This window comes from Cryptomeria japonica, chromosome 10 (assembly GCF_030272615.1).
Source record: "Cryptomeria japonica chromosome 10, Sugi_1.0, whole genome shotgun sequence".
In the NCBI taxonomy this organism is placed as follows: Eukaryota; Viridiplantae; Streptophyta; class Pinopsida; order Cupressales; family Cupressaceae; genus Cryptomeria; species Cryptomeria japonica.
This window is the reverse complement of record NC_081414.1, coordinates 909,240,735-909,256,537: the sequence shown is the minus strand read 5'-3', so window position 1 is coordinate 909,256,537 and position 15,803 is coordinate 909,240,735. Positions and strand designations below refer to the sequence as shown.

The following is a 15,803-nucleotide window of genomic DNA, read 5'->3' as shown; positions in this document are numbered from 1 at the left end:
ATGGAAGTATTTCATTTCTGTTGAGTTGTTTAAGAATTTGTTTTTTTCTCCTAAATAGATAAAAACAAATTCTTAAACAACTCAACAATACCGTGATCCTTTCTCTTAAATTAAATTAACCTAAATTGATAAAAACAAATTCCTAAACAACTCAACAGATATTTAAATAAAGCTGAGGTGAAAAGAATGGTTGACGTGAGTCTGTGCTATCCCTTAGGTTTGACTTTTACACGAACTCTATCCAAACAGATCCCGGGATCTATTTGTGGAGCTCAGCTTAAGCTACGAACAGTATCCTCAAGATGGTAAAATTCTCGAATCGAAGCAATGCTTATTTTCCATACAGATTTGGAAGTGCTTTAATTTCAGTCGATTGAAATTGCATAAGTGAAAGTTTTAACAAAAACATTATGTTGGTTTTTCACAGGATCAGAAATGGTGGAGTGAGGAAACAGTAGCGGTGGTTACAGGAGCCAATAGGGGAATAGGCTTAGAGATCGTTCGCCAGCTGGCGTGCAAGGGCGTGACTGTTGTGCTTACGTGTCGCAACGAGAATAATGGTTTGGCTGCCATGAAAGATCTGGGTGAAGCAGGACTTGATAACGTTCATTTTCACATATTAGATGTGCAGAGCTCCCAAAGCGTTTCAGATCTGGCCCAATGGTTGAAAACCATGTTTGGAGGATTAGACATTTTGGTAAGTCTTTGAGTTTGTGTTTTATCTTTGTCTTGCTCCGTTGAAGGGTATTTGTTTGATTTTATAGGATGTGCTTTTCTGGTTTTTAACAGATAAACAATGCAGCAGTGTTGGGGCAAGGCATGGACTGGGAAGTGATGGACAAAACTGGGGTGGATGTGCGCCAAGTAATTGTGAGTTGCTTATACCCTTTTGTCAAATTGCATCTTTATGAATAGAATCTGGTGCTATCTCAAGAGAGATAAACTCTGTCATCCAATATGTAGACTTATAGATTTGGGCTTTTAGAGAACAAAGATCACAAGCTGTCTTAGATCAATTAGCAAGCTCTATACAGGGCCTGGGGATAGTTTATTCATGCGCTACATTTTAGGTATGCCGGATGACTTGGTAATCTCTGTGCACAGGTTAAGCATAGTTTTCCATTGCGTACGGCCTTAGATATCAAAGTCACGGTCTCTGCATTTTCGACCATTTATTTGCTTCTATGCAAATGACATGAAGGGAAAACCATACGTTTTTACTTGAGGATTAAGGTATAGGGAAATCAATGAAATAATGTTTTTGTGTTATTTGTTTAGAGTTAAAATAACCAAAACATATAATAAAAAGATGAGTGGAAGATTTCATATCTTATAGTCTATACATAATTTAAGGAACATAATAAAAGAGAAAACATAATCGTAATTTTCTAAGTAGCTAAAACTATTAAGCTACTAGGAGGTGGGACGATCGTTTTATTTTCACACATCATGATTACTTTGATCATCAAGTATGTAATTCCAAATTGTAAAAGCATCACCATTAATATGTTCATCTTACATATCTTTGGGAGACTGATGAACAACCTTTGGAGGATAAATGACCAATGCAAGGAGAGATTTGCAACTATTTAGCCAACCTAAAGAAACTTTGTTATGGGGTTGTGATGAATGGGCATCCTGGAAGAACCCAGATCGAATGTAATTCAAGAAGTATGTAGACCTTTTTAGAGCCTTATGGAGCTAATGAAGCATGTCTTGAGATTGATGTGGGGCCAAGTGACATCTAGATAGGTCTGCACCTATTCGCAACAACCTTTAGATCTCTCTCAAGTAGTCAGGGCTCATACAAACATTACACCAATTATGGAACCTGGGAGGCCAAGTTTGATCATTTCCAATGAGGGGGATCGGTATTTAAATACACTAGGAGACATAGGAGGGGATCATAAATGGTAGAGCTAGGAGGAGGGTGGATCAAAAAGACTTCTATTTTATTCTTGTCATTGTAATAAGCCCATGGCAGCCTGTGCGCTTGCATGGGGAGCCAATGAGCCGAATGTATCAATTGATCATGCAAAGGCTTGTGGACATGTAGTTATTCAATTATCATTAGTAAAGTTTTTATTTCATTTTGCATTCAACCTTGTGTTGTGTTTTAGTGTATGTTGGGATGCAAGTTTGGACAATCCATTCTAAACCCTCTAACCTTGACTGCATTAAGTATTATGAAATAAACATTCGAGAAGTGAGAATTTTAGAGGAGCCATGGTGTGGATAGATCATCATCTAGAGGAAAGTTGTAGGTGTTGTCAACTAATTGCCAAAGTAACCCAGAAGGAAAATGCCACCAAGAAGATGTCGTTTAATTACCAATGTCAGCAAAAGAGTGTACGAGATGATGGACATGATGAGAACCATGAAGAATCAGTTGGATGCTATTGAGGAAGATCAAAGGAAGGGTTTTAACCTAAGGAAAGAAGAAGAAGGGCGATGATGAAGATCCAAGGATGCAAGAGCAAGATGAGGCGTCAGGAGGAGGAGGAGTTAGATTAGATCATGATGATGAGGGCAACTACAAAAATTAGAAAGAAATTAAGGATCAAGATCCCTAGTTATGTTGAAAGCATAAATCCAAAAGAATTGATTGATTGGATACATGAGATGGAGGAATACTTTAAATTTGAGGAGATAGGGGAGTGAAGTTCACCGAAACAAAATTAAACAGGCATGTTGCCATTTGATGGAAAGAGGTGTAGTTGGACCGAAATCAAAGAGGGAAGAAATGGATCATGAAATGGGAAAGGATGGTAATTAAATCGAAGGGCCAATTTATACCTGAAGACTATGAATTGGAACCACTGAAGAAGCTTCAAAATTTGTGGTAGAGATAGACGACAGTGAAGGAGTACACCAAATAATTCCACAAAGTGATCATTAGGAGTTGACACAATGAAGTCAAAAGAGAGATGGTGGTGACATACATTAATGGCCTCAGAATTAGCATTCAAGGGGAATTAAGCCTACTCTAGATGGATACCATGGATGAAGCCTATCAAATTTCATTGAGGTTGGAAGAAAAGTTAGCTAGAAGGTAAAAGAAAATTCCAGGGAGAAATAATCAAAGGGATTTGGAGAGATGGACACAACAAATTGAAAGGACGCCTTATGTAGAGAGAGTTAGAGGAAGAAGCCCATTTTAGATGGAAGAAAAGAGGCCCTTGGAGGATTCACATCATGACTAAAGAGAAAAGGAAGACCATCATCCAGATGGCGAATATGGGAGGATTGAAAAAAGATTTGACTATGGAACGTTCTAAGGAACATGTTTCAAGTGCCAAGAGGTTGGGCATTGCACCTCTGAATGGTGCTAGGGAAGTGCTAGGAAACTAAGAGACTTTGGAGATAGGAACACCTATTATAAAAAGAAGGGAATATATCATCTAGGTCCATAAGATACCTGAAAAAGGGTGAATTATTGGTCATGAGGAGAGCTTTATTGTATAAAGAAACTAGAGATGAGCTGATGCGAAGAAGGGGCCTGTTCTAGGCTAAGTGCAAGTCAGGAGGTAAGTGTTGTAAGGTTATCATCAATAGCAGTAGCACATACAATTTGGTCTCCAAGGAGTTGGTGCAAAAGTTGAACCTAAAGAGAATCAAGCAGCTAGACCCATATCAGATTGATTTGGAACAAGTTGATCACAAAATTTTGATGAGTGAGCAATGTCAGTTTCCATATTAGTTCATATAGGGATGAAGTGTTGTGTGATATCATGCCAATGGGTGCTTTCCACTTGTTCTTTGGGAGGCCTTGGCAATATGTTAGAAAGGCCATACATGATTTAAGGAAGAACATCTACACCATAACCAAGGAGGAAAAGAAGCATAACTTGATTCCTTTGAAAGAAGAATGGATAGAGGTGGTATGTGGCAATGCAAGGGTTTCCTTAGTAAATGGAAGGAGGTTCTTGGATGGATTGAAGCATGAGAACACTTTTTTTACACTCATTCTAAGGAAACATAGCAATGGGGATACGACAGATGCCATAAAAAAAGGAGGAGGTATCACAAGATGAAGTAGCACATTTGCTTGAGGAATTCCAAGAAATTGTGTCAGATGATGTTCTGAAGGGACTGTCATCATTTCAAAGTATTAGCCATCATATAGACCTTATACTAGTGTTAGAGTAACTAGTGAATAACTCAGAGGGGGGGGGGGTGTGAATCAATTGTTAATAGATTATAACATTTAATCTAGTCAATAACCTTTAACCAAATTAAGTATTGGTAAAGCAGAAAAAGATACCGATAAACATTGCAACTTTTAAACAAATAAACACCATGCCACATAACACCATGATGTGTACATGGAAAACCCAGAAAGGGAAAAACCACGGTGGGAAGCCTACCGACAGTCAGATGATACTTCTATAGAAAGAATGTATTACAACGAGGGGCATGTACATGTAGGAAGACACACTGCCTAGAGCGTACTTCTAATTACAAAAAGAGTCTCACTGACTACAGAGAGGCTACAACCTTCTCAAGATAAATGGACAACAATCCAATAGAGTGAATTGCTAGAGATAGCATCTATCATGCCTCATTACAGTTCTGGTTAAGCTCAATACCAGAGGACTAAATGCTCTTCCTTAATCTCAATTCGATCACCAATGATCGATCAAATCCTCTGCCTGAATGATTTTACAATATTCGCACGTTACAATCCTTGACCATGACCTTTCCAATAACCAGGATACTTTACAAAGAGTTTCTACCTCTTATTTATATAAACCCTAAGGCCTAAACCAATTAGGTCAGCCACCTAAAAGATATTACAATAAGATCAATACATAAATCCATTTACAATTCTACGCCATGTCGGCTCAAGACCAAAACAACAATAACCAATCCATAAAACATCCCTGTAATGTGTAGAGAACATGTTATCATGATACCGGTCCATAACCTAGATAGGTACCAGACCTATTCTGGGTCCACCATGCCAAGGCAATGTCTTCAAGCGGTTGAAGCATGATCAAAGAACTTCTTTAGCACCCTGAAATCCATCTAGAAGTTGCACCAACACCACTTATGCATCTTGTCAAGATTCCTTAGTGAAAGCTTTGCTGGCAAAGCCTTGAACCAATGCTGGTAAGGGTTTATTAGAGTGTATGATAGCATTTGATTACCAAGTCCGTACCAACTAACCAAGACATGCTCCAGGAGCATGTACCACATGAAATCAAACATATCCCATAGATCCAAACATATTGGAAGTGTCCAACAGATAGTCTCATTTGTTGGTAACACGAGATCTTCTGCCGGTAGCCAAAACTTGTCTCCCAGTGCCAGTAACCAACCATATCAGCTAGTGTTGACATCAATGATAAAACAGCAATGCAACACATAATCAATTCATCTATAATGCCAAAAATCTCCCCCTTTGGCATTGATGGCAACACTAGATGTGGAAAACATTTAAGTAATGAGAAATGCCAAACAAGTCTCCCTTTGTGGAAGACAACCATCAATCTTCTGAATAACTCTCCCCCAGTGAATGATATCTATGTAAGGTTCTGAATACATCTCTCCCAAATTTTTCTATTTTTCACATCACTATCTCTCCCCCTTTAACATCAATGCTAGAAATCTAACATAAACATCAAAGCAAGAATATAAACCTTTGTATCTCAAACTACCCCTCCTGAGTAGTAGCACCACTCATCAATACGGGAATGAATAATGTCTCTGATAATACATGCCAGACTGATGACACACTGCAGTAATCAAGTCTCTACCAGAGGGGCAAAAACCCTTAACCTATCTCTTAAATACTCAAATGATTCCTTAGACAGTGGTTTAGTGAATATGTCTACAATATGTTTTTTAGTGTTCACATAAACCAATTTGGCTTCCTTTGCTTCTACCTTGTCCTTCAAAAAGTTATACTTTATTGATATATGCTTATTCTTAGAGTGAAATGCCAGATTCTTAGACATGTCAATAGCTGCAGAGTTATCACAGTAGATAACTATTAGTTCACTACAATTTACCCTGATATCCTTCAACATTTGCTTCATCCACAAGACTTGAGTGCAATTAGTTGTTGCTGCAACATACTTAGCTTCTGCAATAAACAAAGAAATGCATGACATTTTTTTGCTGATCCATGAAACCAGTTTCTTTCCAAGAAAGAAAGCTCCACCAGAAATTCTCTTCTTGTCATCAATATCTCCTGCCCAATCTGAATCAGTATATGCACATAAAGTGAAATCATCATTTTTAGAATACCATAAACCATACTCCGTTGTTACTTGCAAATACCAGAATATCCTATTTACTGCACATTCATGATTTTCTTTAGGATTACTTTGATATCTTGAAATAATACTTACTGCATTCATAATATCCAGTCTAGTTTGTGTCGAATATAACAGACCACCAATCATAGATTTATACCTTGTCGGATTTACCGGTGTAGAAGTATCCTTCATAGATAATTTCTCACTTGTCACCATAGGAGTACTTACTAGTTGGGAATTATCCATACCAAACTTCTTCAACAATTCCTTCAGGTACTTAGTTTGACAAATAAAAATGCCTTTATCAGTTTGAGTAATCTGCAAACCTAAGAAAAATCTCATCTAACCAATCATGGTCATTTCAAATTCATTCTTCATATTGTTAGCAAATTTCATGCATAATTTTTCTCCTCCAAAAATGATATCATCAACAAATACTTCAATAATCAGAATATCATTATCAGTGATCTTATAATATAAATTACTATTAGCACTTCCTTTAGTAAAACCAAGCTTCAAACTTGATATTTATCCAACCTTGCACACCAAGCTCTAGGAGCCTGTTTCAAGCCATATAAAACTTTCTTCAATTTGCAAACTATATCTTTATCATCTATCAATGAAAAACCATTAGGTTGCTCAATGTATACTTCTTCTTCAAGTTCACCATTAAAAAATGCACATTTAACATCCATTTGATAAATCTTACAGTTCTTATAAGCTGCATAGGCAAGAAATAGTCTAACAGCTTCAATTCTAGCTACAGGTGCAAATGTTTCACCATAATCAATTCCTTCCATTTGAGAATATCCTTTACAAACCAATCTAGTCTTGTTTCTTATAACTTGACCATCCTCATTCAGTTTATTCCTAAAAACCCATTTAGTTCCAATAACATTCTTATTTTGAGGTCGGGGAACTAAAGTCCAAGTTTCATTCTTTTCTATCTGATCTAATTCATCTTCCATAGCCTTTAACGAATGTTTATCCTTACAAGCTTCAATGATAGTTGCGCGGGTTCAACTTGAGAAATAAGACATACCTCATCATTTGCCAGTCTTCTTCTTGTCATAACTCCCTTGTTCCTATCTCCAATAATTTGATCTTCAGAATGATTTAATCTTACATACCTTGGCGTCTTCTGAATTTCAGATTCATTTCTCTAATACCAATTGTTAGGATAACCAGTGAACAACTGAGAGGAGGGGGGGTGAATCAGTTGTTAACAGATTATAACATTTAATCCACTCAATAACTTTTAACCAAATTAAGTACCGATAAAGCAGAAACAGGTACCGGTAAACACCGAAACTTAACAAATAAACACCATACCACATAACACCATAATTTGTACGTGGAAAACCCAGAAAGGGATAAACCACGGTGGGAAGCCTACCCACAGTCAGATGATACTTCTACAAAAAGTATCTGTTACAATGAGGGGCCTGGACATGCAGGAAGACACACTGCCTAGAGCGTACTGCTCATTACAAAAAGAGTCTCACTGACTACAGAGAGGCTACAACCTTCTCAAGATATATGGACAACAATCCAATAGAGTGAACTACTAGAGATAGCATCTATCATGCCTGATTACAGTCTCGGTTAAGCTCAATACCGGAGGACTAAATCCTTTTCCTTAATCCCAATTTGATCACCAATGATCGACCACATCCTCTGCCTGAATGATATTAGAATATTTGCACATTACAATCCTTGACCATGACCTTTCCAATAACCATGATACTTTACAAAGAGTTTCTACCTCTTATTTATTCAGACCATAAGGCCTAAACCAGTTAGGTCGGCCACCTAAAAGATATTACAGTAAGATCAATACATAAATCCATTTACAATGATATGCCATGTCGGCTCAAGACCAAAACAACAATAACCAATCGATAAAACATCTCAGTAACATGTAGAGAACACGTTATCATGATACCGGTCCATAACCTAGATAGGTACCAAACCTATTTTGGGTCCACCACGCCAAAGCAATGTCTTCAAGCAGTTGAAACATGATCAAAATACTTCTTTAGCATCTTGAAATCCATCTAGAAGCTGCACCAACACCACTTATACATCCTGTCAAGATTCCTCAGTGAAAGCTCTGTTGGTAAAGGCTTGAACCAATGCCGGTAAGGGTTTACCAGAGTGTATGATAGCATCCAATTACCAAGTCCATACCAATTGACCAAGACATGCTCCAGGAGCACACGTACCACATGAAATCAAACATATCCCATAGATCCAAACATACCGTAAGTGTCCAACAGATATTCTCATCTGCCGGTAACACTAGATCTTTTGCCGGTACCCAAAACTTGTCTGCTGGTGCCGGTAACTAACCATATTAGCTAGTGTTGACATCAATGACAAAACATCAATGCAACACATAATCAATACATCCATAATGCCAACAACCAGGAAAAAACTTTCCTAACAAAGTGGCACACTTGATGACATTAGTGGAGAATGTGTAGTTGAGTAGACAAGTTCGTGAGTTGTTGGAGAACGAATTAATCTATGAGAGCCCAAGTCCACATGCACTAACTATTATCTCAACACCAAAGAAAGGTGGAGAATGGAGGATGTGCACCAACTCAAACATCATCAACAAGATTGTAGTAAAGTAGTAGTTTTCTTTACTGATGATGGATGACGTAATGGACTATTTGAGTGGTGCAAGATACTTCACTAAGATAGATATCAAGTGTAGGTACCATGAGATCCGGCTTTGGGAAGTAGAAAAGTGGAAGACTACATTCATTAGGAATTAAGGATTGTATGAGTGATTGGTCATGGCTTTTGGATTCGCTAATGCACCTAGGAAGTTCATGGAACCAATGAATGAACTTTTGAAGGAGTTCCTAGGTAAGTTCCTGATTGTTTATTCAAACAACGTTCTATTTTTTAGCAAAACAAGGGAAGAACATGTTTAACACATCAGACAAGCATTATAGCAGTTGAGGAAAGAAAAGTTGTTGTTCAACCTCAAGAAGTGTAGTTTCATGAAGAATGAATTGGTCTATTTGGGATTTGTGATATGTGTGGATGGGTTGAAGATTGATCCAAAGAAGGTGAGAGCAATTGCAGGATGGCCTAAACGGGCAAATGTTGAAGAGGTAATATCTTTTCATGGCTTGGCAAGTTTTTACTGGAAGTTCATCATAAATTTTAGTACTATGTGTGCACCTATAATAGTGGCAAGCCAAAAGGAGTTCAAGTGGACATCCATAGCACAAAAGAGCTTTGAACTGTTGAAACAGAAAGTGATGGAGCAACCATTTTGACTCTTATAAAAAAAAAATCTTGAGACAAAAAATTTAATATCTTCCAAACAGTGCATGATATGTTTCTTTCACCATTCACTTTATCTTTCAATTTTGCTCATTGAAGTTAGTTTTCATGTCCACACATATCCATATAAATCAACTTGATAGAAATAACAGATGATTATTTTCTATCATTTCAAACTTTTGACTATTCTATACCTCCTAAGTCATGAAACAAGAAAATATTTTTTTTTTGGAGGATAATAGAAAATTGCCCTTATACCTGTATGTGCTCCTACATCAAGATGTGAGGCATAAACCAGGTGCGCTAACTGTTCGACAAAATGCGTCACAGATTTGTGGTCAAACAGAATGGAATGCTCACAGGATATGCACGTAATGGATTTGTTGAAGGTGCCATAGTAAGTTTTAGAGAAAATGCACTAGGCAGGCATAAGGGTGATTTATGCAGACTTTAGCAGCACTCCACGAATTGCACCAAAATAGCATCGAACAAATAGGGTATGGACATCCACAAAAACATAACAAATTGGGATCCTTGTCATATTTTTTAATTGGAAATGCTTGGTAGACATGCATGTGGAATGTGAAAGCATACACAAAGTGTGTGAACTGTTTGATAGAATGTCTTGAAGAAATCTCATCTCGGAGTGTAGCGATTTTAGGATGTACACAAAATCAATTTGTTGAAACAACTTTAGAAAGTTTCCAGCAAATGCAAATGGTATGCATAAAGCCAAACTTTGCAACGTTTGTTGTTTTGTTTAAAACATCAACCCATGTCAAAAGTGGATATCTAAAACAACTATGGGCTTCTATCAAAGCATAATTAAATGGTTTTTGTTATAGGTTTAACGTCCAACTCACAATTGTTTCTGGCATCATCTCGTGTTTGTCCCAAAATCAGATCTCTGAAACAGGGGATGGATATTTATCAAAGTATAATGAAAAGAAAATTCCGGTTTGTTTATCTTGGTTGCATGTTAAATGTGGCAATGCAACATAACATATTGCAGTGTTGATAAAGTGAATAAGCTGTTATCTCAAGGTGAAAATGTCACAAATTATAATGGCATGATATGGTAATGAAATTGAACTTCCTAAGAATCCAGGAATTGGGGAAATAATTTTTAGAGTGGATAACCGTTTTTGGGAAAAAGACATGTTTAAACTATACTAGTTGTGATTTTTGTGAATTTATGAATAGCATCTTAAACGTCGACAAAGTCCACGTTCAAACTAATAAAACTTATTAAAAGCACAAGTTTAAAACCTTAGTTGTTGTGAAGTTGTGGATTGCATTTTAAACATTAGTGGAAGAGTTCGCTTCAGATTACAATAGTTATGATTTGTGAAAGGCACCTAAAATGTCGAGGAAGAAAAACTACACTGTTCCTTGCCTATCATAGGTAAGGATCTTGTAAACTCTTCTAAGAGTACTAATCACCAACTCACCTATACGGGGTCTCTACCTGTAAAGAAAAATAATGTCTTAGCTATTCTGGTTTCAAAAACATTCTGTCGCAAATCTGTAACTTTTGTGATATATTATATTGGGGGACAATGCCCGCAACATTTCTGCTAAACCTTGCAGTCATTCTGTAAGTATTCTGCAATTTTTGTATCCACATAACACAAAAATTATTAGTTGTACGGTAGTACGATTTTAGAACCAGGTTAAACACATCCAAAAAATAATGATAGTATGACAAGAAAGATTGACCCAAAATTTGTTCTTGTCATACAAGGAAATTGCCATATCGTTATGGCTTTGTTCCCAATTCTAATAATAAATCTGCATTATAAACCCAAAAAGAAACAATATGTTGGGTGGTTTCAAATCGTTTCCTAATGCAATGCTGTATAGGCCATTATAGATCAAAAGAACGAACAGTATGTTAGGTGGTTTCTAATCGTTTCTTAATGCAATTCTATATAGGCCAGCAGAAAATCTAGCATTGAGTGTTGGATGCCCCGTTGACGAAAGTGGATTCATTGTAGAAATATTGTGTATCATGAAGGAATCAACTTTCGTCACATGGTAGGAGGTTCTTTTAGTGCTCCAAGTTATGATTATGCTATCTCTATGGATGAACATGGATTTATGAAAGAAAACAAAATGAATCCATCATGAAAAGCTGTTGAAGGAAATTAAACTTTGTTAAATAACTTCAATTAAATCAAACACATTGATCTTGGACTTTAGATAGAGACACACTAGTACTATATGGAATAATCAAAATGTGAAACATTTCTTTCGAATATCAATGCTAATCCAGATTTCAATATGACATTTAATGGTAATGCACATAGCTTGGGTACATGGTCTATTCAAGCATCCTTCTTGATTGCAATAATATGATATTTAACACAACAAATATTACCACACAATATGTGTTTTGATTTAAAACTTATTTGTTAAGCTTTAGTAGGGTCAAATTGTGCAACATAATTATAAGATTTCCATTAAAGATGGTGGTGGCCATATTTATACCTCTAGTGATTTTTCTTACAAGTAGTAGAAGTATGCCCCACTTTCCCACAAGAATGGTAAAGGATTGGAGAATCTTCATATTTTATTTTATGTACCTAAACTCCACATTTAGAAGATAAGAAAATCTAAGTAGGGAGCACTTGGTTTTCTTTAAAAACACATAAATTTTACAATATAGCAGTCATTTCTTGAATTTAGTGATCTTAGCAATGGCACCAAAATGCTCAGATGAATTGACAACAATTCTAAATATCTTTTCACTCCAAAATTTCAAAGGTAGGCCATGAAGACTAACCCAAACTAGAAATTTAAAGAGGAAATTTTTCATTGTTGAAGACATAAACCATTCTTTCTTATAAACAAAAAATAAAGAAAAAAAATCATTCAGCATTGATGTTATCTCAACCACATCAAAGAGATTCCAACTTCAGAGCACCCATCTTCTGACCAAGTCTATATTGAGACAATTACAATAGAATTTCCCAATAAGAGACTTCAAAAGATGAGCAAAAGATTCTTCACTAAAAGTGTTTGGAATATTAATTTGAATTTTGATCTTCCAGCACATTCCTAGTGGAGACTCATGGGATATACACAAGCTCATCAAGCATGAGGTGAAGAAACAACAACTACCTCCTCAAAATCCGACAACACAATCATTTGACTGTCAATCATAGCCTCAGATGAAACTTCCATACGTACACTCCTAGAATCTTTCTCCAAAACATGATGGGGAGAAGAATCAGCCAACTCACCATTCCCTCGAGAAGCGAGAACAACCCCAAAAGTGTTCTTAGAACAACTCCAAAAACATGGAGAGAACATTTTGAGAACAAGAAGCAACATCATCAACTTAGACAATGACCTTTTGCCTTCTAGAGTAGAAGGTAAGGGCTTTGGTAGATCTGGGGAAATGTAATCCGTTTTGGAGGGGCAATGTTATTTTATACAATTACTTCCTTTTATGAGAGTGGATGAACTCTTATCTTTTATTTACATGATTTTGAGATTTGATTCTATTTTATATTTAAAAATATAATTAATTACATTTATGTATCTCACTCATTTGATGTAAGGGATATGCCATATTATTTGTGAGATGTGTTGAAGGAGTACACAAACTATTCTTAACATTTAAATTGCATTTGAGTACTGTTCTTATTCAATTTATTCAATATTCCTTCATTATTGCAGGTCTATGGAACATCGAATGAAACTTCTGTGTATGATCACGAAAGTGCAACAACATGTATTGACATAAATTATTATGGTACAAAGAGAGTTGTGAACAGCTTGATATCATTATTCAGGGAATCATTTGGCCGGCCACGAATTGTTAATGTCTCCTCTATATATGGGCTTCTCAAGGTAATTTAATTTCTTTTTACTGTGCTCAAGATAAAGATTTCAATCATATAAAGAGTGAATACACTATATATATGTTTACAAATGTTTTCACAGATGATGCCAAATCCAGTGCTACAAAAGCAACTCGATGACATGGATATTGTTAGTGAGGACTTTCTTGATTCCATATTAAGCCAATTTTCTGAAGATGTCAAGCAAAAGAAAAACATGGAAGAGAAAGGATGGCCAGCCCCATTTTCTGCTTACAAAATGTCAAAGATTTGTTTGAACGCATACACCCGTCTCTTAGCCCGTGAGCTTTCTGATAAGGCTTACGCAAATTGCATTCATCCTGGATACGTTAAAACTGAAATGACATATGGCACAGGAGACCTATCACCAAGTGAAGGTGCTGAAAATGTAGTTAATTTATCTTTGCTTCCTCCTGGTGGACCTTCAGGTAAATACTTTTCTGAAAAGGAGATCACTGACTTCTAAATGAATTTCTTTCTGAATCTCAAACTACTTTTCTTATTAACGAGATACTTCCCATATCCTATATGAATTTATTAAAAAACTATTCATATGTATTACTGTTTATTCATCATTAAACATTGTTTGCTCGCTATGAACAAATTCTACCAAGCACAATGCAACTTCCCAATTTTTAAAATAAATGCTTGTTGGATATGTTGTATAGTTCAAGCAAACTTTCTTAATTGATGCCTCTTGATTGATGTGTTTATTGAAGTCCTTTTTACGCTGAAAATGTATGAGAGATTCAGTAAAATTTTGGATAGCATATACGATATGATGTATATTTTAATAAAAACCAGAGGCTCAAAATAAAAATCATGAATAAGAATCGATGAAACAGCACAATGTATATAGCTTTTTAAAACAGACATCTTTTCTCCTTTATACTTTTTCCTTTGATTTTCTATCTTGCCTTACAACATTTTTCTCATTTTAAATCCCCATTGACAAACCTTACCACTTTACTTGAACAAACTATTAACGCATGCAACTTTTAGTCAACTCAACTTAACTGTTGCTACTCTTCGTAATTTACGGATAAATAGTGCATGCTCCTTTTATGCTAAACTAACTAAAGAGGACTGCGTGCTTACTCTTAACGTCTCTTCCGAGCTTCTTTCGTTTCCTCCGCAATTCATGTTTTCTGCAGTTGTTCTCTTTGTAATTTATGCATCTTTACATATTTGTTAATAGTTAATTTAGAATTTCATTTTATTCGCAGCTCTGTTGTCTTCCTCTACCTTTTTAGTCTCTTTTCTAAATAGATCCATACTCTCTTTTGCCTGCTATAAATTTTACATGGTATCACAGCACATAGGAGTTAAAAGAAGAATGAGCACAAACACTCTTTTGTTCGTATTGTAAATTAGAGTTATTAAAAAAATTAAATTACTGTTGTCTTGGTGTGTTTTTTAATGTTTTTTTTGTGTAATTACAAACTGAGATAAAGTTTCATTTATGGGAGGGTAAACATGTTTCTTAATAATTATTTTCATCTTTCTATTGTCAAACTAACTTTAGAGAACTATTTGTCTTGGAAACAAGGGATAAAGAATCATTGCCTTGAGTAGGATGTACTAACCTATCTCCTTGAGCTCATTCCTAAGCCAAGTGACTATGAATGGAAGAATGCATGGCTTAACAGTAATGACATGGTCTATGTACTAATATGCATTACTATTTTTGAAGATAATCTACATCACATATAGCTCATCGAGTGCCCTCTCACTCCTTGGAGCATTATCCAATAATTGTATGGAGACATTGGATCTTCATCTAAAAGTTTCTTTGGATGATACCGAGACTTCTATTGCCCCATCCTTTGTGGACGTGCATGCTTCTAGGATGATCAATTTATTGATAACCCCACTACACTTGTTGCTTCTTTAGAGTTCTGATTTGCTTCATTGAAATCTTCCAATGATTCTTTGTGATAGGGTCATTTATGTCTTCTAGATTCAGTTCATTGGGACCAATTTCTACAAAACATCTCTTGTTTGTTTGTAGAGTCCCTCATTTCATATCTAGATGACACTATTGATTGCATACATCTTCTCTTCAATGAGGATGATTGTTGTTCAATTGTTATGAGGAAACATTTCAATCTACTTCCTCATTTTTTACATTATCATTTCTCATAGTTTGATATGAGTGTGGATACATTGGCACAATATTTTGAGGAGATCTCTTTTCATTTAGAAGACGTGCTTGAGTCTTTTGATTATGTTCTACTTTGGTTTCTAGGATATTCTAGATTGTCATTTGCAACAGTGGGGCTTAGAATGCTTGATGTGATTATGACAAATTTCAGCATCGACATCGAGACTAGTGAACAGAGTTTGAAGACATCATTTACTTTGAATT

General features: G+C 35.9%; 1 protein-coding gene across 1 annotated transcript; it reads left to right on the top strand.

Moving 5' to 3' along the window:
• The first annotated feature begins 203 nt into the window (after positions 1–203).
• On the top strand, positions 204–14,148 carry LOC131050745 ((+)-neomenthol dehydrogenase). The gene is made up of 5 exons (XM_057985000.2): positions 204–305; positions 428–697; positions 790–870; positions 13,251–13,424; positions 13,518–14,148. The coding sequence occupies exons 1-5, from the start codon at positions 303–305 to the stop codon at positions 13,899–13,901; spliced, it is 912 nt and encodes a 303-aa protein (XP_057840983.1). The 5' UTR covers positions 204–302; the 3' UTR covers positions 13,902–14,148.
• The last annotated feature ends 1,655 nt before the right edge of the window (positions 14,149–15,803 follow it).

Coding starts and splice junctions, on each gene's coding strand:
- LOC131050745 (XM_057985000.2), top strand. Junction 871..13,250: donor TGGATGTGCGCCAAGTAATT/GTGAGTTGCTTA, acceptor TCATTATTGCAG/GTCTATGGAACATCGAATGA. Junction 13,425..13,517: donor CTATATATGGGCTTCTCAAG/GTAATTTAATTT, acceptor ATGTTTTCACAG/ATGATGCCAAATCCAGTGCT.